This window comes from Equus asinus, chromosome 13 (assembly GCF_041296235.1).
Source record: "Equus asinus isolate D_3611 breed Donkey chromosome 13, EquAss-T2T_v2, whole genome shotgun sequence".
Classification (NCBI taxonomy): Eukaryota; Metazoa; Chordata; class Mammalia; order Perissodactyla; family Equidae; genus Equus; species Equus asinus.
Window position 1 is genome coordinate 29616023 of NC_091802.1, and position 23942 is coordinate 29639964.

The 23942-nt window shown below is 46.1% G+C and overlaps 1 protein-coding gene across 2 annotated transcripts in view; it reads right to left on the minus strand.

Annotated features, from left to right (window-relative positions):
* LPO (lactoperoxidase) overlaps window positions 1–23942 on the minus strand; it is a 28972-nt gene that overhangs the window by 2610 nt on the left and 2420 nt on the right. For both annotated transcript variants that reach the window (XM_044745811.2, XM_070482925.1), the window contains 9 exons: window positions 21197–21274; window positions 20189–20276; window positions 14997–15157; window positions 13485–13602; window positions 12932–13061; window positions 12000–12203; window positions 10404–10728; window positions 8344–8504; window positions 529–781 (listed from right to left, as the gene is read on the minus strand). In XM_044745811.2, coding sequence (XP_044601746.1) covers window positions 529–781; window positions 8344–8504; window positions 10404–10728; window positions 12000–12203; window positions 12932–13061; window positions 13485–13602; window positions 14997–15157; window positions 20189–20276; window positions 21197–21272 — 1516 coding nt within the window. In that variant the 5' untranslated portion in view covers window positions 21273–21274. The remainder of the gene's footprint in view (window positions 1–528; window positions 782–8343; window positions 8505–10403; window positions 10729–11999; window positions 12204–12931; window positions 13062–13484; window positions 13603–14996; window positions 15158–20188; window positions 20277–21196; window positions 21275–23942) is intronic.

Sequence of the window (23942 nt, forward strand, 5' to 3'; positions counted from 1 at the left end):
GTTCCCCTGAGGAACTTTGCAGCAGTGGAAGAGGTGGTGGAAGTTTCTAGAAAACAGCCCTGACTTGTCTTAAGGAGAGCCAGTTTCAACACAGCCCAGCCCAGGATAAAGGGGAGTGGGGTCCAACCTTTGACACTTGATGGAAGTGGAAGGGCCTGGAGGGGAGCAGAAAAGAGCAATTTATTTACCAAACCCATGAATTCTTTCTACAGGGGTCAGAGAAGGCTGAGGCAGGAAAAAAAGCAGGGAAAATCTAGGTACCTTAGAGGCCAGAGGAGGCTTAATAACAATAGCTAATTATATAATTATATGATCATATATCTCACTTAATTTTTTGTTTATCCTAGTGCGATAGGTACTACTATTGTCCCCATTTTACAAATGAGGAAACTGAGGCTCAATGAGTTGAATTCACTTGTCCAAGGTCACAAAGGAAGTGTCTAGAGTCTGACTTCCAAGCCAGGTTTCCCTAGAAGTAAGCTGCAGAGTGAGACAGCCAGGTGACAGCACTTCCCTGAAAGGACGTACCATCTTTAACCATCCTCCAGGTGTTGAAGAAAAGGGTGTGCAGGGGGAGCTCTGGTTCTGGCCCCCATGGCTGATAATTCTCATCTAGGCGGAATACAGTAGAGGGGACCTCTAAGTGGCCAAAGCGGAAGGCAAAGGTGAAGACATTGGAAATTCGGGGATCCACATATTTGTTGTAGCCTTGGTATGGAGGGATCCACTTCTGCATCTCATCACCGAGCACAATGGGCAAGTAGTCCCTAAAGGTGATAATCTGGAAGGAGAAACATGTCACAAGGGAAGTGTGAGAAGTGTGAGAAGACTTAAACCTCTGCAGAGTAAGGTTGGAGAGGAGCTGTGGCCAAGAAGGATGAGTGGTCCAAAATCAAGGATGGCAAACGGATAGCATACATACCCAATTCCCCTTCTTATGACCATGGCAGACATTGCTAATTGATCAAGGCATTCTTTCTGCTGATCTCTCATGATTTGTCTCAACATAGGCTCTACTCATCAGTCATTTGAACTGGCACTAGATATATACTCTCTTTGTCATCTTTGCTCTAAGTTTCTGACCTTGAAGCTAAAGTGACAGCCCTTATGTGTCACTTTAATATAATGATTCCATGTTATTAAAGTTTTCCCCATAGGCCAAGGCAAGAGGAATGAAGAACCATGGGAATGATTCACAGGGCAACTAAGGGCAGTTCATTCAGTCTCCAGTTCTGAAAGAATTGCTGCACCATGGAGCGATCAGTTTCTGGTTTGGTTTTACTCAAAACAAAGAACTAACACAAACTGAGAAATGTTTGAAAAAATAAAAAATCCTGCCACCACATAATGCAATAATTATGTTAATGTTTATTCTTTCTAATCTTTGTCTAGATGCTACACATTTTTACATAGTTGTAATCCCAGAGAACTTGAGAATGCATAATTTTGCATTCTGCTTTTTTGCTTAACATTTCTTACATTTCTACCTAGTCCACAATTACTATGTAATTAAATATGTATAATATCCTACTATACTCATGGGTCCTTCTCTTATTGCCTTACTCTTAGGTTGTATCCAATTTGCTCAGCAGCATAGACTCTGGGCATGTCATCCTTGGAGCAGACAGCCTGCTCCTCAGGCTGTGGGAGGCAGCAGGAGACAGAACTTGCCCCTGGCCACAGTGGACTGGCCCAGCTGTGGCACCAGACCAAGCTGGTCGGATTCTCTCTCTCAGGAATTTAGATTTTGGACACAGCTATTCTAGACTGTTTCTGATGGCACTTGATCTGAGGGGACACGTGGGGTCATATGGGTTGTCATTTTCCACCATGTGCAGAAAAGCAGAGGAAACCCATCTGCAGAGAGAGAGTGGAGAACAATGGAGAAGTGAAGGAAGGAACAGAGGGGAGGGAGAGACAAAGTGAGAGTAGCTGCCCTAATTCCCGATGGTTTCCAGTCTCTGGCTCTAACTCTTGCTGAGGCCCAACTACACTACTGCCCTGGGGTTCCAGGAGAAACCCCTATCAGCTTCCATTTGACGCATGTATAGGGTTGAACCATACTGAATATCTGAATTAGCCTGAGTGGGTTTCTTTTCCTGTAGCCCAAGAAGCCTTGTTATGGATAGAATTATGTACCCCTCAGATGCATTTGTTGACACTCTAACCCCCAGTGTGAGTGTATTTGGAGATAGGGCCTGTAAAGAGTTAAATAAGAGTTAATAAAGGTTAAATAAGGTCGTAAAGATGGGGCCCTAATCCAATAGGACTAGTGTTCTTATAAGAAGAGGAAGAGATACCAGGTTGGGGCTTCCGATTCCAGAACGAGATGGAGTAGACTCAGTTTTCTTTAGTCTTTTTCACTAACTATAACTAAATACCTCGGAAATTATTCAACAGACAACAATAAATAGACTCTGAAAGCTAGAAAGAAGGTGGACTGGCTGAGGACCTTAGGACTTAAGGAATGACAATGTGGTTGAGTTCCTATATACTGCAGACTGGGTACGAGAGGCTGGCAACCTGGAACCCCTAATAGGAACAGACAAAAGACGCCAACAAAAGCCTTCTCTCCCTTTCTCCAAAGGGCTGGGACAGACAAAGTCCAGCAGAGACCTAGTAAAGAGCCACCAAAGTTGCTTCACAACCCAAGCTCTTGGCCATCACAGCCCTCAATCCACAACCCAGGCTGGTGAATGGTCTGATCTGCCTGGAGGGGTTGCAGCAGTGAAGCCCTGTGTCTCTCTCTTCTTCACTCAATGGCGTAAAGAGACCCAGATGCAGTAGCTTCTGCTCCACTAGAAGGTTGTTTAGCAACAGAAGGCAGCCAGGAAAGTACCTTCCTGCTCTTCAGACAGCATCAGCAGGGACTGAGCGGGATCCCCAGACACACCAGAAGAATGAAGCAGACCAGAATAGCATCGCAAAGGCTCAGGAAACTAAACTGTCATTGGAACTAAAGCCCACAAAAGTATGCCAGAAGCTACGTGGCAAACCTAAACAGGGTAACTACCTGCTTAAATAGAAGATTTAAATAGAATTGAGAGTCTCCTTACATAATAACTAAAACGCGTAGGATACAACTGAAAATCACCCATAATACAAGAACCAGGAAAGCCACAATTTTAATGAGAAAAGACGATCAACTGATTCCAATACTGACACGAATCAGATGTTGGAATTATCTGATAAAGATTCTAAAGCAGCTACCATAAAAATGCTTCAATAATCAATTATAAGTTAGCTTGAAGCAAATGAAAAACCAGAACATCTCAGCAAAGTAGAATTTATAAAAGAGAAATGAATTGAAATTATAGACCTGAAAATACACAAACTGAAATAAGAAACCTGTTGGACAGACTCAGTAGTAGGGTGGAGATGACAGGATAGAATGGAAGACAGATCAATAGAATTTAGTGAATCTGAACAACAGGGAGAAAACAGACTAAATAAAAAATAGACTAAATAGACTTAAAAAAAGACTCTCAAAGAGACCCTCAGGGTTTTGTGGGACAATAACAAAAGATCTAACATGCATACTAATGTAATCCTAGAAGTAGAGGAGAAAGGAGATGGGACTGAAAAAGTATTTGAAGAAATAATACCTGAAAACTTCCTCAAATTGGTAAAAGACATACATTTACAGATTCAAGAAGCTGAATGAATTTCAAACAGAACAAACCCAAAGAAATCTACTCCAAGACACATTGTAACGAAATTTCTGAAAAGTAAATACAAATAAAAGGTCTTAAAAACAGCCAAAGAAAAATGACACTTACCTATAAAGGAACACCAATTTGAACAACAGTGAATTCTCATCTGAAATCATAGAGGCCAGAGGGAAGAGGCACAAGAGTTTTCAAGTGCTGAAAGAAAAGAACTGTCAATCCTGACTCTAGTATCTGGTAAAACTATTCTTCAAGAATAAAGAGGAAATAAAGATATTTTCAGATGAAGGAAAACTAAGAGAATTTATTGCTAACAGACTATCCTCAAAGAATGACTAAAGGAAACTCTTTAAACATAAAGAAAATGATAAAAGGAAGAAGGATGGGAGCATCACAAAGGAAAGAAGAACAATGTAATGAGTAAAAATGGAAGCAAACATAGTAAATTATTTTCTACCTTGTGAGTTTCTTTAATCATGTTTTGTGGTTGAAGCACCATCTGATATGGTGCTAAATGTAGTGACCTAAAGGAAGTAAGTTTTCTATAACTCACTGAAAAATGATAAACCATTGACACCAGTAGGTTTTGATATGTCATAGACATACATGACATATCAAATATATATATATATATATATATGACAATACTGAGAACAACTTTAGGGAAACTGTACCAAGTGATATATGAAAATCAAAATGGACCTGTAAAAAGTGTTCAAATAACCTACAGAAGGGCAAGAAAACAATAACAATAGAGGAATGAGAAACAGGAATCAAACAGAAAACAAATAATAAAATGGAAGATTTAAACCCTACACATCAATAATTACTTTAAATGTAAATGATCTAAATACACCAATTTAAAACAGAAATTGGCAGAGTAGATTAAAAAAAATGTAATCCAACTATATGCTGTTTACAAGAAACTACCTTTAAACATAATGACATAGGTAGGTTGAAATGGATGGAACAAGATATATCATGGAGACATTAATTTTAAAAAGCACGGGTGGCTATATTAATATCAGATGAAATTGACTTCAGAGCAAAGAAAAGCATGAAGGGCAAAAAAGGACATTACATAATAAAAAGGGGTCTATTCATCAAGAAGATAAAGCAATCCTAAATGTTTACACACTAAACAACAGAGCTTCAAAATATATGAAGCAGAAACCGATAGAGCTGAGAGAAAAAAGACAACTTCTTAGTTATAGTTGGGGACTTCAACACCCTACTCCCAGGAATTGATAGAACTACTAGACAGAAAATCAGCAAGGATACAGAAGAACTGAATAGCACCACCAACCAACAGGATATAACTGACACTTATGGAATACTCCACCCAACAGAGCAGAATACACATTCTTTTTAAGGACCTATGAAAAATTCAACAAGATAACCATACCAGGGTTATAAAACAAATCTTAACAAATTTAAAAGAATTGAAATCATACAGAGTATATTCTGTGCCCACAATGGAATAAAACTAAAAACCAATAAAAGAAAGGCAAGAGGAAAATCTCCAAACACTTAGAAATTAAATAATATACTTCTAAATAACCCGTAGGTCGAAGAGGAAGTTTGAAAGAAAGCAAACAAAAAACCATACTGAATGAAAATGAAAACACAACAGATCAAAATTTGTGGGATGCAACTAATGCAGAGCTAAGAAGGAAATTTATATCACTAAATACTTTCGTTAGAAAAGAGGAAAACTCTCAAATCAATAATCTAAGTTCCTGCCTCAACAAACTAGAAGGAAAAGCAAAATAAACCCACAGCAAGCAGAATAGGCTAAAGAAGAAAAGTCATATGATTGTATAAATTGATGCAGAAAAAGCATTTGACAAAACTCAACATCTATGCGTGATAAAAACTCTTAGTACACTAGGCATAGAGCAGAACTTCCTCAACCTCCTAAAGAGCATCCACAAAAAATTTACAACTAATATTATATTTAATGGTGAAATATTGAATGCTTTTCCTCTAATATTGGGAAGACAAGGATGTCTGCTCTCACCACTCTTATTCAACATAGTACTGGAAGTTATAGCCACTGTTATAAGGTAAGAAAAAGAAATAAAAAACATGTAGATTAGAAAAGAAGAAATACAGCTGTCTTTCTTTGTAGATGACATGATTGTGTATGCCGGAAATCCCAAGGAGTCTACAGAACCTAAAACTCATTGAATTCGGCAAGGTCATAGGATACGAGATCAACACACAAAAACCAATTATATTTTTGTTTACTAATAACAAGCAAGGGGAAACTGAAATAAGAGATGTAATACCATTTACAGTTCCTCCAAAGAAAATGAAGTATTCAGGCATAAATGTAACAAACAAGTACAGGATCTGTATAATAAAAATTACAAAATGTTGATGAAAGATCCAAAGGAAACCCACATACTTGGAGAGACCTACTGTGTTTATATATTGGAAAACTCAACATTGTAAAGATGTCAATTCTCCCCAAATTGATCTATAGTTTTAATGCGATTCCTATCAAAATCCCAGCAAGTTTTCTTTGTAGACACAGATAAGCTTGTTTAAAAACATACGTGGAAAGGGAAATACCATACAATAGCCAAAACAATTTTGAAAAGGAAGAGTCATGTGGGAAGACTCCTTCTTCCTGATGTTAAGCCTTACTATGTAGCTACAGTAACTAAACACGGTGGTACTGGTGTGGGAAAAGACACATAGATTAATGGAATAGAATATACAACACAGAAATAGATTCATATAAATATGCCCAAATAACTTTTAACAGAGGACGAAAAGCAATTGAAAAGAGAAAAAAATAGCCTTTTCAATAACTGGTGCAGGAGCAATTAGACATCCACAGGCCAAAAAAATGAACCTTGACCTACACCTCACACTTCAGACAAAAATGAACCCCAAATGGATCATACACTTAAATGTAAAACATAAAACTTCTAGGGAAAAAAAAGAGAAAAATCTTTGGGACTTAGGACTGGGGAAAGAATTCTTGAGACTTGACACCAAAAGCACAATCCATGAAAGGAGAAAATTGATAACTATGATCTCATCAATATTAAAAACTCTTGCTCCACAAAAGACCCTGTTAACAGAATGAAAAGATAAAGTACACACTGGGAGAAAATATTTAAAGTCACATATCTGATAAAGGACTTGTATCTGGAATATATAAAGAACTCTCAAAACTCAACATTAAAAGAAAATTTATCCAATTTGAAAATGGGCAAGATATATGAACAAGTATTTTATTGAAGAGGATATACAGATGGCAAATAAGCACATGAGAAGATGTTCAATATGATTAGCCATTAAAGAAATGGAAATTAAACCATAACGAGATATTACTACATACTTATCAGAAAAAGTGAAAAAAATGATATGACACCAAATAATGACCAGGATGCAGAGAAACTGGATCATTCATACATTGCTGGTGGGAATGTAAAAATGACCCAGCCACTCTGGAAAATAGTTTGGCAGTTCCTTTTAAAACTAAAAATAGGCTTACCATATGACCCAGCTATTGCACTCTTGGGCATATATCCCAGAGAAATAACAATTTATTTTCATGCAGAAACTTATACAGAAATGTTCATAGCAGCTTTACTCATAATAACCCCAAACTGGAAACTATCCAAATGCCCTTTAGTAGGTGAATAGTTAAACCATGGAATACGACTTAGAAACAAAAAGGAATGAACTATTGATATATGCATCGCCTTGGATGAACCTCAAGGAAATTATGCTGAATGTAAAAAGCCGATCTCAAAAGGATACATGTTGCATGATTTCATTTATATAACATGGGTGAAATAGCATAACTGCTCAGATAGAGAACAGACCAGTGGTTGCCAGGGGTTAGGGATATGGAAAGGGGAGGGTGGATGTGGCTATGAAAGGGTCACATGAGGGAGTCTTGTGGTGGTGGTAGAGTTAAGTATTTTTATTGTGATGGTGGTTACATGAAACTACACATGTGATAAAATTGCATGGAGCCACACACACACACACACACACACACACACAGAGGATTGCATTTATAGCTGGTGAAATCTGCATAAGCTCTATGGTTTATATCAGTGTTAACTTCCTGCCTTTGATAGTGTGTCATAGTTATGCAAAATCTTAGCACGGGGGCAGGCTAGGTTCCTGTATATATTTTTTTTACAACTTCTTGAGAATCTACAATTTTTTCAAAATAACGTGTTTAAAAATATGTGCACGGTTAATAGCAATATATCAACCTTTGTCAGTCTCTTCTAGCTAGTCCATCAGCCAACCAAAAGCGCAATTGACTATGCCTGTGATGTGTGGCTTAGGTGTAGAGAATTTTAAAAGAAGATAATCCAATCAAAATAACCAAAATAACTGCTATGTTACAGTCCCAGGAGTAATTCCAGTGATGCCACCTGGGCAGGCACACCGAGTGACGGACATATGAATAACTTTCCAACAATCTGAATCCGGGGATTCATTTTGGGGCAGAGAAGCTGAAGAAACAAAAGGATGGCTTAAGAGAATGAGTCGGTGGGAAAGAAGCAGCGGAGGAGAGGAAAGGGAAGTGGACATGTGGAAAGCGGAGGAGGCAGCTGGAGATGTGGTGGCGGGCAGAGGGCAGAGCCAGCAGCAGAAGCCAGGGAGCGTGTGAGCCAGTGCCCCTGGGCCTCTGTACCTGCACGAAGGCTCCCAGGATTTTCCGGGCTTCCTGGTAGAGCTTCTCTCCATCCCACTGAGGGTTGAGTCTCTTTAGTTCTCTGGCCAGCCGATTGTGCTCTCGGAGAAAGAGGGTGTGGGAAGCGGCCAGCAGGATCTGCTCCGAGGCTCGGGAATCGCCTGAAAGCCCAGAAGGCAGGAAGGTGGGTTCCCCTTGAGCAGCCCCCGAACCCAGTAACCTGCACAAAGAAATAAATGATGGTGCCCCAAAGACACCCTCTCCTAAGCCCCTCCTTCCAGTTAACTTAGGGGAAGTCAGGCGGAAAGGGGTCGGGGTCGGGATTCACAGGTTTGAATCTCAGCCCTACACACACACTTCTAAACTGTGTGGCTTTGGATGAATTACTTAACATTTCTAAGGCTCAGTCTCCGTATCTGTGAAAATGGGGATAATAAGGCTGACCTCACAAGATTCCGATAAACACTACAGACGGCATTAAAAAGTGAACGTTTGCTAATCACAATCCCAACTGCCCTCTAAGGCTTGGCCGTACAAATAAACAAGGGGCTTTTTGTTGTGTGCAGCAACTTGGAAGGTTTTAGGAATGCAAGTTTGAGGGCAGAAGTCTGGGTAGGGTTGAATTCCTCTGTGTAATAAAGGGAGAAGAACCTGGAGATGGGGGCTGTGGGGAGGGAGGGAGGAACAGCATGAGGGGGTGTCAGTCAAACGGTAAAAGACCAGGTGTTTCACAAGGGACTTCTCCGTGTGTCCCCTAATCTGCAAGAAAGTCTATTACGTTTACAAACGCTTGGTCTTAGTGGATATTTCTGTGGGAAACAGGAAAGGGCTTGGTTTTGTGTCTGGATTGATGTGAGCCATATGTGGACACAGAATCAAAGCGATCTGAGCCCATGGGCCAGCCTTCTGCCACGTCTGGGTGGGCAGGGGGTTGGTCATGGGACAGCAGATTTTTGCAAATGGGAAGGCCTCCTCCAGAAGCCAAAGGCAGAGAGGACCAGGAGGGCATGAGCTCCTGGAATGAACAGAATCGGGGAGCTTGGTTGTGCACAGGCTGTGTAGAGTAAGGGCTTTGTGCCAAGTTTATAAAAAGCCTTAAAAATATACATTCCTCCTTGGGGGCCAGCCCAGTGGCATAGTGGTTAAGTTCGCATGTTCCACTTCTGTGACCCGGATCCCATGCATGGACCTACACATCACTCATCAAGCCATGCTGTGGCAGCATCTCACATACAAAATAGAGGAAAACTGACACAGATGTTAGCTCAGTGACAATCTTCCTCAAACAAAAAGAGGAAAACTGGCAACAGATGTTAGCTCAGGGCCAATCTTCCTCACCAAAAAAAAAAAAAAGAAGAAGAAGAAGAAGAAAAGAAAATATACATTCCTCTTAATCAAGAACTTCCTTCTCTAGGAAGTTATCTCAATAAAATTATTAAAAATGAGCACAACCATTCATTAACAATCATTTTCATTACCTAAAAACAACGAAAAAATCACAGAAAAACTAGAAAGAACTTAAATGTCTTCGGATAGGGTTGATAAGGTAAGTTATGGTAACATATGTCATGGAAGAGCAGGCAGCCCTTAAAAATCACGTTGTAGAAGAATGTTTAGTGACGTGATCTGTTAAGTGAAGACATCAGGTTACAGAGCGTCACTTACCCTATGACCTCAATTTTGTAGAACTGTAACTATGATGGAAGAAACACTGGAAAGATAGGCATTAAAGGTTAACAATGATTATCTGTGGGTGGATTTTGCAGATTTTCTTAGTGTTTCTCTGGACTGCCTTGATTCTTTTTTTTTTTTTTTTTTTACAGTGAACACATGTTCTTAGATGCTGGATTCATCTGGGTCCTTCTGCCAGTCCTGGACCACTGCCAGAAGCAGTAGTGGCTTGGTGTGCATTTTTTTAAGAAGATGACCAGGAAAAGCAATGGTAAAGCCTCTCGGGAAGCTGCCTGGCAGTCTCATGAAGTTTTCCGGCCTCCCTCTACTCTCAGTCCTTGGGATAATCCCTTTGCCTGTGGGCCCCTCTGTTCCCAGTCTAGACTCACCTGCCAGGAAGCAGGGCACGTGGGCAGTGGTGTTGATAAACTCGCAGGGGCTTGGCTTCTTGTTGTCAAAGGGCAAGTAGGCCAGGTCGTGGTCCCAGACCTCCTGGTTGACAGCCATGAGGCCCAGGGGGCTGCTAAGGTTTCGGAGGCGGCTGGCCAGGCTGGGCTCTGGGCCATACACAAAACTGGCATCCAGGAAGGAGGTCAGAGCATTGATCTGCTCTCGGGCCAGGGACTGGTAAGGTGGAGTGGGGCAGACAAATCCGGCTCGGAAGAAAGGCATGCACTTCCCTTGGGTCTCCAGCTTGGGGTCATTGGGCGGGAACTGCAGGAGAGATTGGGGTGGGTGACTGGGCTGAGGTGGCACAGCTGGGCCCTGGCAACCTCTCCCCAGGGAAGAGGATGAAGCTGGATGCAGCTGGCAAAGATGCTGATGGCGGGCTCCTGGGACCCTGGGACCAAACAGACTTCAGAAGCCTCCTGCTGACGCTACACCTCCTGGACCCGCAATGCCCTGAAGTTCGTTACATCTCGCTGGATAAAAGTGCTGAAGGGAATCATTCAGCTCTTTGCTCTCTTTCATAGCAAAGGCTCCAAATTTTTGGTGGGGAGGGAGTCCTGAGATCCTGGACAAGGATGCAGGACATGAGCTAGGAAGGGTTTGTTAATAATTACTACTAACAATAACTACCGCTGGGTTTTTTTTGGACCTACCACATGCTAGACATCATGCATACGTTATCTCACTTTGGTCCTCATGAAACCCTGTAAGGTAGATAATTCAGTCCCATTTTACAGGTGGGAAAACTGAGGTTCAGAAAGGTTATGTAATTTGCCCAACAACTTACAAACCGGAAGACGAAGATGTGAGATTCAGATCCAGATTGACCTCACGCCACAGCTCATGTTCCTTATACCACAGCACAGAGCCTTGATTTGTTGTTTGAGTGACGAAATCACTCTCTAACTGTAAATCCGTGAATAAGAAGAAAAGGTGCAAAGGCGCACCATTGCAAGTTCCTCTCCCTTCCTGCTGGAAACTCCCACAAATCCTTGCTGCTCACTCTGATTCATCTCTCGAGTTTCAGCTCTTTCTGGGAGCAGCTTTCTCAGACCCCAGGATGACTTAGAGCAGCTTTCCACAAACTTTACTGCAGATGAAATTAATCTCCTGGGGATCCTGCTAAAATGTAGATTCTGTTTCCCAATGTCTGGGGTGAAGCTTGAGGTTTTACATTTCTAATAAGTCCCCAGGTTGCCGCTGGGCAAGGGATGGAGACCACCCTCCCCAAACTTCCCAATTTTGCCAGTAGTGGTTACTTGTCCATTTCCCACACACGCCCTTGTCCTTGAGGGAAGGAACAGTGTCTTACTCACCTGTGAATCCCAGTGCTTAGTGCACTGCCTGGCATGCAGTAGATGATTAATGTCTATTTACTGAATAAATGGATGAGTGGATGAATGGATGCATGTGGCTAGGGAAGCTGTCAAGTCAGCATTCAAGGCCTACCAAGAGACCCTGGCTGTCAGGCTGGGAATGTCTGCTACCTGAGGGAGGCAAGGGGCTTGTCAGGGACAGGCAGCTGAGGGGCCTACCATGATGGGGAAACAGTTTTCCCCCTGGATACAGTACTCGTCACACTGCTCCTTGGAGTACTCGCTGCTCCCCAGCTCGGTTTCGGGGGCAAAGTCCAGATCATGGTCCACAATTTGACCCCACTGCATGAAGAGCAGGGACCTGTTGTGGTCCAGCACATCCTCAGTCAGGTATCCCATGATCTGGTTGGATACCTCACGGGCCTACAGATGGAAACAGAAGGGGAAGGAGGATTGGAGGAAAAAGTGCTTTGAGGATTCAGATTCAACTACAGGTTATTGAGTACCTACAATGTAACAGGTACATTGAATCCCCATGACAAGCTTGTGAGGTGGGGCGCATTATCCCCATTTTGTAGATGAGCAGACTGAGTCCTAGAGCGGCAAGGTCAATTCTCCAAGGTCCTGCAGCTACAAAGGGTCAGGGATGGGACTGAATGCAGGATGTATGACTTGATGACTTGCAAGGCCAGTGTCCTTTCCACTAGGGAGAGGGGAAACAAAGACAGGCTGCCCCTGAAGTAAGTACCACGGAGATGCCAGGTGTCTGGGAATGGAAGAGGGGCTCTGGAGAGGGGCTGCCAACTCAGATGAGGCCAACAGATAGGACCTCCAGGCAAACAACAGCTGATGCACTGCAGGGGCTGGAGCAGGGTAAGGATGGGGCAGGGAGGCCATCTGCCTGGGAGACCCCCCCGGGGTATCTGGCCTCACGGCTCCGAGCTCTGCTGCCCTCTAGTGGTAGTTTGGGGAACATCGCCTGGGAGCAAGTCCCAATGTCCATCTCCTGCGGCTCCGTGGCGCATCCCTCTATCCTCCCACTTATTTCTTCTTCCTTGCCGTGTGTGTTTGATTAGTGCATCCTCTCCCCTTTCGCGTCCAGCCATCACTCTGCTGCTCGGGGCTCGCCCCCACCCCCGGCGCGCCCTCACCAGCGGGAGAGGGAAGCCGTTCCGCGTCTTGCTCGGCGTCCACCCGAAGGGCAGGGAGAGCCCGTCCTCGTACTCAGCGGGCAGCCAGCGCGCCAACGCCCTGTTGGCGGCGCCCAGCGCAGGGTTCCTCCTGAAACCGAGCAAGACCCGCCTTCAGCCTCCGCCGGTCAGCTCCAGGGTTTGCTTCTCCGCAAACCCCATGGGGATCCCATGGGGAAGGACCAGGGAGCCTCTGTTCGAAGGAAAGGGGGCGCGGAGGAGGCGCCTCTCAAATGTGGGGTTTCTGAACTACTCCCCCTCCCTGAAGGCGCGGGGTTCCTCTGCCCTGCGGAAGGGTGCTGCTTCCAGTGGGATAGAGTGGTCTTTTTCGAAGGTGGGGAAGTCAGGGCAGGGTTCCAACAGAACAGATTCCGGTGAGACCCAAGTCCAGGAGGGTAAGGCGGTGGCAGTTTTGCGGGAATGCCCAAGGTCCAGGGACCCTGGCTGGGCTGGGCGGGTGGGCAGGTGTGGTGACTGCGAGAGCCTGCCGCCACACTCTCCCCTGCGCGCTCACCTGTTATTACAGTCGCCCGTGATGGTGCGGTAAGGGCTGTGCGCGTCGCATTCCACCACAGGAACAGAGGCACCACAGCCCACCTCGGAAGAGAGTGCAGTCAAGTCCAGGCTGGGGTCTGAAACAGAAGGGACGCTAAAGGGGCTGAGGTTTTCCTCCATTCTGACGCACTGCGGGAACGCAGGAAACGGAAACCAGGGGGAACTTAGATTTTTTGGAATGCATTCTATGTTCTAAGTTTTTCTCAGGTGGTTTCTCATTTATTCCCGGCAGCCCTTTAAAGTAAGAATTTTAATTCCTGCTTTACAGAGAATAAACTGAGACCATGGTGCTCAGGAGACTTGCCCAAAGCCGCACAGATAGTAAACTGTGAAAGTCCCCAGAATTGTTAGTAATTCTTTGCCTACCAGATCTTTTGAATCAACAGATCTTTCTTTTAGAATGAAAATACCCCTGAGAGGTTAAGTACACGTTAGTATGAGTTAGTTTGGTAAAACTGCTTTTCTTCTAAAGCTTCACTGACATCTAAAGCAGCAAGCAAGCAGAAATCTAGACAAGAAAGCTGTGGGGAGGGCAGGTAATTTTTAAGCGAGGGCCACTGTGGTCTGGGGAGGAGTAACACAGTGGCGGCTTGACGCATCCGAGGCTTCCACGTGGGCACAGACCCTCCTAATGCAGCCTGTGACCCATGTTGGCAGCTGCAAGGAGAGAGAGGCAGGGAATCTGGCTCTCTGCGGGCTTTGTCCGGGGGATCCTCTGTGGAGGTTGGCAGGCGCCAGCCTTCAACCCAGCACCTTTTGAGTCTCAGAAGCCAAAGTGCCCCCTGCTTCTCCCTACCTGGTCCCACTTTCCTTCTTTGGGATCTTTGGAATTTGCCCAAGTCCTAGGCCAAGGATCTTCCCCCACTTGATGTTTCCCTGGGGAGAACCTGCAGCCTCTTCTTCCGGTCAGGACCAGACCCCTTCCTCCATGACGCTCCGTGAGCTGTGACATTTGGCAGGGGGTGGGGGTGGAGAGGTTGGAGGAGGTCACGACCAATCCATCAGCTCATCGTTTCAGCTCCATGTTACCCAGAACAAGATGTAAATCTCATCTCCTGTGACATTATCCCAGTAAATCCCCTTGACACAGGTGGCTTAAATGTCCCATTCACAGGCGGAAGTGGTGACATTGTGGTTTGGACATGGAGCCCATGTTTATTGACTTTAGTATTTCCTCTGAACAGAGGCCTTACAGATGGTTTTATACAAAGAGCATGAATGTCCCCTCATTTGGAGTTGGCAATGTGACCTTGCTGGACCTAAGTTCCTTTCTCTGCAAAGAAGAGCATTGACCCAGCTATCATTTCAGCCCCTCCTTGCTCTGCAGGTCTATGATTCTAGAAGGGAGAGACAGGAGTGCCTCTCTGAGGAGAGAGCTCTTAATAGGGAATGCAGCTTTTGGTGGCTTCTGCTCTCTCCTGCAGAGAGATGACTCCTTCCTGCCATCAGAGAGCTGGTGGGTTTTCTGTACCTGTGGCGTTGGTCAAGGTCGCTTTCCGCCTCAGTCTCTTTAAGGAGTCCTCCCACACCTGCCCGGTGCGGATGGCTGTGCGTGTCCTGCCTTTGGCGTGTTTGAGGTACTCGGAGAGCTGTCGAGTGCTGGGCGACTCAGAGCTCAGGGCGGTCTTCAGCCTACAACGGAGAGCAATGGGGGAGTCATGGCCGGGCCCCTCAGCTTCAACCCTGTAGATGGGATGTGAGGTGGTGTGTGTCTAGGGAGCAGCCAAGGGGGGCGGGCAGCATGTGGAAAACAAGCACTTCCTGTGCTCTCAGGATCTTTCCACGTTTTCCTTCTAACGCCTCTGAAAATCTCTCGTGGGAGGAGGAAGCTCCAGTGTGTCATTAAGCTTTGCGAGGTCTGGTTCTGAGAGAAGGCAGGCAGATGGACGTGAGCACTTCCTGAATTAGAATCAAAGGGTTGCAGCTGTGCTGGCTGCGTCAGCATCAACTGGGGAACCTTAAAAACACCCAAAATCCAGGACTGACTAATTCAGACTGAGGAACCCCTGACACGTAGCTGGCATCTCACTGAGCCTTGTGGACCGAGAATTCTAGAAATAACATGCCAGTGGGCCTTCCGTTCTGCCCATGAAAATGTCCTTAATGGCATCTGGCCCTAGAGCTATTGTGGGGGCTGTTCAGATTTGGGCTGTGGCAGCCAGCCTCTTGCTGACCATTTCTTGGGCCAGATGTTCAGCCTTTTATTCTTAATTTCCCGTGTATAAAATGAGAAACCAAAAACCCTTTTACTAAGAAGCTGGTGACAACACAGAGATGACCGAGGGCAAGGTGTATGAGAAAAGCTCCTCCAGGGGCTGGCCCGGGGGTGTAGTGGTTAAGTTTGCAGGCTCCGCTTCAGCGGCCCTGGGCATGTGGGTTTGGATCATGGGCACGAACCTTGTCAAGCCGTGCTGAGGCAGGAGTCCCACATAGAAAGTAGAGGAAGATGGGCATGGATGTTAGCTCAGGGCTAATCTTCCTCAAAAAACCAAAAGTTCCTCCAGAGGCCAGCCCCGTGGCCAAGTGGTTAAGTTTGCCCACTCCACTTCAGTGGCCTGGGGTTTTGCTGGTTCAAATCCTGGGTGCGGACATGGTACCGCTCGTTGAGCCATGCTGGGGCGGCATCCCACGTGCCACAGCTGGAAGGACCCACAACTAAAACTATACAACTATGTACTGGGGGGCTTTGGGAGAAAAAGGAAGAAAAAAAATTAAAAAAACAAAGTTCCTCCATGAGGACCATCTACCCCTCCCCGTGCCTCAGTTTCTCCATGTGTGAGATGAGGGTTTCTATGAGATGGCCTCTATGGCTCTAAGCCTCTGAAATATTGGAAGTGGCTCAAATTCTCGCAAAAGACAACCCTGCTTCTGGGGTACAATTCACTGGCTGTAACACGTGGCCTGTCACTATAGATCGGGTTAACTCTATTTCAAGCACCAGGGGCACATGTCTCAGCCTGGTGGCTCCATGTGTGAGTGGGGCAGGCACAAAATGGTAACGACTGTGCTCTAATCACCAGGCCAACCACCTCCAGCCTCCCCCCAACTCGATAAAGTAAACCCCAGAAAATAAGCCAGATTGTCTTTTTGCTGCTGTTGGAGGAGACATCATGGCCCAGTGGCCCAGACTACAGCACTGTCCTATATGGTAACCATTAGCCATGTGTAGCTATTTAAATGGAAATTCATTAAAATTAAGGAAAATTAAAAATTCGGTTTCTCCGTGGCACTAGTGACATTTCAAGTGCTCAATAGCCATGTGTAGTTAGTGGCTCTTGTACTGGACAGCACAGACATAGAACATTTTGTCCTTGCAGAAAGTTCTATTGGACAGCACTGACCTAGAGTTTGGGCCTAGAGGCAAGGTTTGAATCTGGTTCCACCAGGATTGGTTTACTGATATGACCTCTGAGTGACCTGCCCCTCTGCAAAGCGAGGATCAAAGTATTCCTTACACCAAGGCCTTGCGTGTGACCTTTGGAACACACTGGCTGGGCCTGACTCCTGACTGCCACTTACTAGTGTGCCTGTGGACAACTTACTCAACCTCTCTGTACCCAGTTTCCTTACCCATAAAATGAGGATAATGATAGTAACCTTAGGTTGTTCCATGCTATTTGATCATTTTGAACTTGCAGACAGCTATTTCATATAGTTCAATTTAGCACATCATAGGATTTTGGGAAGGATAGATACCCTAGAGCTGTGTCAGGCACAGACTAAATGCATGTGTTAGCATCAGTGTCATCGTCATCATCAGCCAGGTCCCACAGGGTCCCTCACCCCATGAACAAAGAAGGTGGGATGCTGGGCCTCCCAGGGCTCCACTGGAAAGGCCCCACACAAGGGTGCAGGCGCTCCTTGCTTCCTCCCCTGCCCTGCTCTCTGCCTGGCTCTCCTGCCTGAACCTGACTCACCAGGGACTTACCTCCTGCTTCGCCTCAGGGCTGGGCTCCGTGGGAGGAGGCCAGGCTTTGGTTGAACTCTTTTTCCATCTGCAGGCCTCCCCCTTGTCCTAGCCACCATCCTCTCCTGTCTGGACGGCCACAGCAGCCTCCTAACTGGATTTCTGCCTCCACTCCTGTCCCTCTCCCTTCCATTCCCTAGGGGGCAGCTGGAGTGAGCTTTTTAGAATGAAAAGCAGACCACGCCACTGTCTGATTAAAGCGCTTTGTTGCTTTAACGTGGATGAAGCCATCTGCTTGCTGCATACATGCTCATAATGTTGTATAATCATCACCTCTATCTAGTTCCAAAACATTTTCACCACCCGCAAAGGAGACCCCATATTCATTAAGCAGTCACTCCCCATTCCTCCCTCCCACCCTACTCGCCGGCCCCTGGCAACCACTAGTCTGCTTTCTGACTCTGTGGCCCTCAGGGTCCATGTCTCTATCCTCACCTGTGTGCTCCTGCTTGCTTACCATCTCCACCAGCACTGGCTTTCTTCCTGTCTCCTAAGCACCCTAAGCTCTTTTCTGCCCCAGGACCTTTGCCTGTACTGTTCCCAGTCCCTGGAATGCCATCCCCCTGGCTCTCTGCATGGCTGGCTCCTTCTCATCCTCCATCAGGCTTCCCTGATCCCTGTACCTAAAGCAGCAACTATTGCTCTGGTTATTTCCTTCGTTGTCCTTATCACAAAACATGCGTCGTTGGATTGTCTGTGTGCTTGTGTAGCAAGATGTTTCAGTCGGATTCTTTACATCTCCACGAGGCCCTTAAGTCCAAGAACTAACCAGTGGGGACGAGTTCCAAAGCAGGGCTGGTGGTCCTGTGTATGACTTACAAAGGAGCTGATGAACACTGATTATGTGGCTTTGGTTCTATCCCCACCTTGGGGCTATAAAAGGGTTAAAGTTAAGCAGAGAGAAAGAATTTTCATTTGGAGATAGTTGCTGAAATGCCAGGCATTTCCCTCCTGCCACCATGGGGCCTCCTCTTTGCTTTAATTCTCGTGACAAGGGCCTTAGGAGGAGGGCTCGACTTTGTGTCCTGCAGTCATGGCCGTTGGTTGATACCTGCTCAAAGAGCCAGAGAAAAGAAGTGGTGGCTGACGCTGTGCACCTAACAGCAGAGTAAGCCAGACAGGGCAGCACTGGGCCCCAAATAATGCACATCCTCCAGCAGCAGGGCGAAGCTTTAATTCTTCCGGAGCCTGCCTAAAAGGAGCCTGGCTCAAGAGGGAGTGGAGGGGGGAGGGAGTGAGCCGAGCCGGATGCTTCCAGGCAGAGGGGTGGAGCTGTAAGCTACTGGCCAGAAACCTCCCTGGGTCAGGGAGTTGGCAGCAGATTCAGAGAGAGCTGAAAAGTGCCCAAGGAGGGAGCCTCAGACCTCCCACAAGGCACTAAGTTGTCCAGGTGACTTGCCATCCTGTCTCTCTCCTCTCTCCCCCAGCTGAACCCCTCAGGAGTCAGAAAGGTGGGCTGGGGGAGAAGGAGGAGCCCAGGAGGGAGGGACAAGCAGACTGTGCTGCCTCCCTCACTGGAAGCCTAAAGCAGCTCTGAGCTGAGGGAAGTGAGAAGCTCTGGGCTTTGTCTTCTTGTGCTGACGTTTGAATTCCCGAAAGGACACTGCTGTCAGGACGAGGAGTGACCAGAGCAAATCTTGTCATCTAAAGTCAGCAAAAAGTGATGGGTCTGCTTGAGAGGTCGTTTGAGGGCCAAGAAGGAAGGAAGCCCCAAGTCTAGTGGAAATGGACAGCGAGTGGAAAGAATAAGCCTGTCTTCTGCTCAACACAATGGTCACTCTTGTTCGTCTAGCTCACGTATGGGCTTCCTGAGGGCAGGGACCCAGTCTGCATGGCTTATTTCAGGGATCCCTGCCCCCGCACATGGTTGGAGGGTGGCTGACTCTGCTGGTGCCCTGCGGGATCCCTATCCCCAAGTGCCCTTGGGTCCCTTTATAGGGCTGGTGTGCTCCACCCCTAGCTGCTGAGGGGGCAGCTGCTGAAGCCTCACACCTGAAACCTACCTGGGCGATTGATTCTGAGCCAATGGGGCTGCATGGCTGGAGGTGCCTGGCAGTTACACCGCATGCGGCACCACTCTCAGCCCTGAGCCTGCAGCACATCTGACTGACGTCAAGGAAACATTTGGCAGATGAAAGTTCCACTTCCTTACTCCAAGATGAGACAGGCTCTGAGGTGCAACCTATGCTCCAGATCTGCCTGTGAGGTTGGCTGAGGCTAGACCTTAAACCACGTCCTTCTTAACTTCCTCCTCTCGCCCCTCCGGCTTTACTCTCGCACTCTGACAGCTTTCCTGAGAGCACACCCTAATAAGTCACCTGCACCCAATAAGACCTGCAGAACCCGTTCTCAGGTTCTGCTTCTAGGGAACCTGACCTAAGTCAGTCAATATGAGTTGAATGAATGGACAACTTCTATGTACAGACTTTCTGAGACTCTGGAAGGCATGACCCAAGGAAACATTCGGCCATGTGGAAGAAAATGTTCATAGGATTAGATAAGATAGCCTCTTCAAAGTAATTTATAGGCTGAGGATTTTAGGAGTTGTGTGCTGATATCCTGCTTGCCACATACCCGGAGGTGGAAGGGCAGGTTGTATAATTGCTTTGGCTTGTTGGTTTTCCGGGGCTGGCCTAGATGTGCTTGTCAACAGGAAGCCCCAGAAGGGCCGTACGTTGTGTGTGTGTGTGTCGTACCTGGTCCGGGATTCCAGGAAGGCCTTGTTGACTTGGACTTTGACCTGATTCACAGCATCAGAGATGGCAGCCGTCGTGGGAGATTGCTCTTGGATGGGGAGAAGCAAGGAGCAGGGTATCAGATGTCGATCCTTCAAGATGCCCTCTGCCTCTATCTCCCTCTTTCTCAGCCATTACCCCATCCCTCAAATATGAGCCAGTAGAAGATCAAGGTTGGGAAACATTCACAAGAGTCTTCAAGGAGAAAAATCACAGCATGGGAAGAATACGCTCTGATCCTCAATAAGTTGTCAAAATTGCTCTTCAAAAGTCCCCTAGAATACCCAGTGATGGGACCAAGAAGGTATGCAACCATTCAGGCTACTGGGCTAAGGAAATTTTCTGGTCTTGGTGAGGTGGACCCTTAAGCAAGTCCATCAAAGGGCTTAGCTGATCACTAGGACCCTGATGTAGGGAAGGGAATGGTGTGGGGTAGAGGTGGGATTCCTTATTTTCACTCATATTGGGGTCTGGAGCATGGCAGGCAGGATGCAGTCTCTGAACAAGGGGAATGTGGTGTTAAATACACCCCTTAAAAATACATCTCCAAATGGAAGCTCAGAATGTGATCTTATGTGGAAAAAGGGTCTTTGCAGATGTAATTAATTAAGAAGAAGTCATACATGTACAGGATTAGGGTGGGCTCTAAATTCAATGACTGGTGGTCTTTCAACAAGAGGAGAGGACACACACACAGAGGAAGGCCGTGTGAAGACGGAGGCAGAGATTGGAGTGATGCAGCTGTAAGCCAAGAAACACCGAGGATTACTGGGAGCCACCGGAAGTTAGGAAGACACAAGGAAGGATTCTCCTCTAGGGCCTTCAGAGGAGCACGACCCTGCCAACACCTTGATTTTGAACTTCTAGCCTCTGGAACTGTGGGAGAATAGATTTCTGTTGTCTTAAGCCAACCAGTTTGCTGTCCTTTGTTGCATCAGCCCCAGGAAACCAATACAGGGAGACACTTACCTCTTGTGGCAGATGCTGCAGCCTGGAGCAAAGTCAGGGAAGCTAAAAGGGCTGGGAGATGTACAAGGACCCGCATCGCTGAAATGAGACGCAGAAAGATGGTGTGAGCCTTGTAGAGCTCCCATGGGAAGAAAAGAATCACAGAAAGAGGATGGTAAAGCAGAGAAAGCCCAGGGAACACCAGACACCCTAACACTGGAACAGAAAAGGGGAAACCACAATAACTAACTAAGCATCTACCATCTGTGCAGGCCCATGCTGGGGACTGGGAGACATGGAAAGAAGCAGTGACGGGAGGGAAAGAACTCAGGCTTCAGGATCAGGAGGTCCTGAGCCATGGTTCTGCATTTGCTCTACCTAGCTCTGTGATATTGGGCAGGCTACTTAACATCTCTGGGCCCCTGGCCTGCCAAGTGAGAGGGTTGGACCAAGTGATCCAGGATGTCGGATTCTGCCCTGACAGCCCATGACTGGAGATCCTCTACCTGTCTTATCACAGGTGTGATAAATGCTGTACCAAACCTGGAACGCGTCTTTGGAGTTCCCCTCCCTCTTTTCCCTTGGGATGTATTGCCCCCTGCAAGCCACCTGCCTCTGGCCCAGCTCCGTGGGAGTGTGTCTGAGAAGGAGACCCTCAGCTCCTCCCTTCAGAAACCGGCAGGGGCTTCACCCTTTCTCAAAGAGCTGATTTGATGGGAAAACATGAACAGAAGTTGTGACAAAGCTCAGAGCTCCCCTGAACCCACAACTGTGTCCTAAGCTGCCTGGAGAGAGTCCAGCTCTTAGATTAACCCCTTCAAGGTGAGCTTTAACTCTGAACCTAAATCATCAGAGTAAAATTCATGCAGCTTTGTTTGCTGATGAGGGGTTTGGGCTTAGAGTGGTCATTAGGTTTGGTGGAATAGACCCAAAATATCTTTTGAGGAGATTCTAGCTCCAGCCCAAGGAGGTGCCTATGGTGTGCAGATGCAGCGATCATGTTTTTAGACCATGCTCGTGACAGGCTCTTCAGCTTTCACAAGAGGGCACGAGCTCTCCCCTCAGTGTGCATCCACTCATTGGACTTCAGAAACACACTGGGGAGAACGTCCACAGATTGGCTGCCGCCTCCATATCTGCTCAAAGCTTCCCTCAGAGAAATTGTGGTTCTGGAGCATTGCCTGAGAGGCCACCCAGCTGGTCTTCTAGACACTCTTCAGATGATCTCCTTGGGGTAGGCCAGACCAGATAGGAGAACTGTGTATCTGGACCCTGTAATTTCAGCCTCCCTCATGCTCCCCTCATCTTTCCCTCTACCGTTTTATGATCCCCCTAATAATGTTTATCTTGTTGAATGTACTTTTTGTAAACTAACTCTAGGAAAAAAGGCAAGGTACAAATAAGTGCCAAGATTCTCCCTAGCACTTTTTTTTTTTCAAGAGGAGTTCTCAAGCGACTTGGCCCCTTGGTGGGCTCTTGTCCTTAAACCTCTATGGTCCCAAGTAGAACCATAGTCTTCCTCTTTGTGACTCAAGGAGACCACTGAACCAGTAGAAATCTGCCCTTTCAGGCAAATAAAGATGATGGTTTTGAGTGAAAGGTATCATTGGTATATATTTTTTAATTGTGGTGAAAACATAGCATAAAATTTACTCTTAATCATACAGTGCAGTCGTGACAAGTATATTCACACTGTTGTACAGCAGATCTCTGTTCTAGATCTCTGTTCCACAGATGATCTCTGATCATCTAGCAAAACTGAAACTCTATACCCACTAAACACCAACTCCCCATTTCTCCCCACCCCCAGCCCCTGGCAAACACCATATTATTGATTTTTTAAGAGGGCTGGTGAGCACACAAGTATTCATTATATTATTCTTTCAATGACTACTGTATTTCTTAATTAAATATAACCAAAAAGTAAAAGGTTAGTCTATGAAAAAAGGGCATCGTCTAAAACAGACTGAGGAAGGAAAATGTTGTAGCTGAAGACATGAAAGTTGAGAAATCTGAACAGGAAAAAAAGCTTAGATACTCATTTCTCCTCTCCTTTCCTTGGAACCCCATTCACACTCTCCTCACTGGGGAAGTGGCGGTGGTGGTGGTGGCAAACCTCAAGGCCAAAGCAAAATGGTTTTCCATGTCTTGGCCAACTTTCTTGGTGGGTGTGAAGGAAGGATGTGGGACAGAAAGCAGAGCCAGGCAGATACGAGGCCATGCCACTGGAAAAAGGATATGCAAAAAGATCGTGGAGGGCCACGATCTGCAGCCAGAGCCAAGCAAGTAGAGGGCAGAGGACATAGGGCTTCAGAGTATAAGAGGCCAACAAGGGACTTCTGTGATGTTTGGATATTTACCCACGTTCTTATCATCATGCTCAGTGCAGAAACCATTTCCCAAGCCCTTCCCTGGGATAGGAAGCACTATCTGGAGACAGAGCCACAGCCTTTACCCTTTAAATACCAGGCTGGTCCACAGTCCCTTGCCTCTACTCACACACTTTCTTATGCAATGCCCTCTCTGCATGATAAACTCCTATTCATTCTTCAAAACCCAGGCCACATGCCACCTCCACTGTGAAGTATACCAGATTTCTTCAGGCAAAATTAGATCATTCCTTTTTCTGTCTTCCTACAATACTTTACTCATATCTCATATCACTCTTTTCATGTCTGTTTTCCCTATCAGACTATGAGCTCCTCAAGGGCTATGTCTTATTTATTTTTGTTTTTCCATTGCCCAAGCCTAGTCTCAGTACATAATA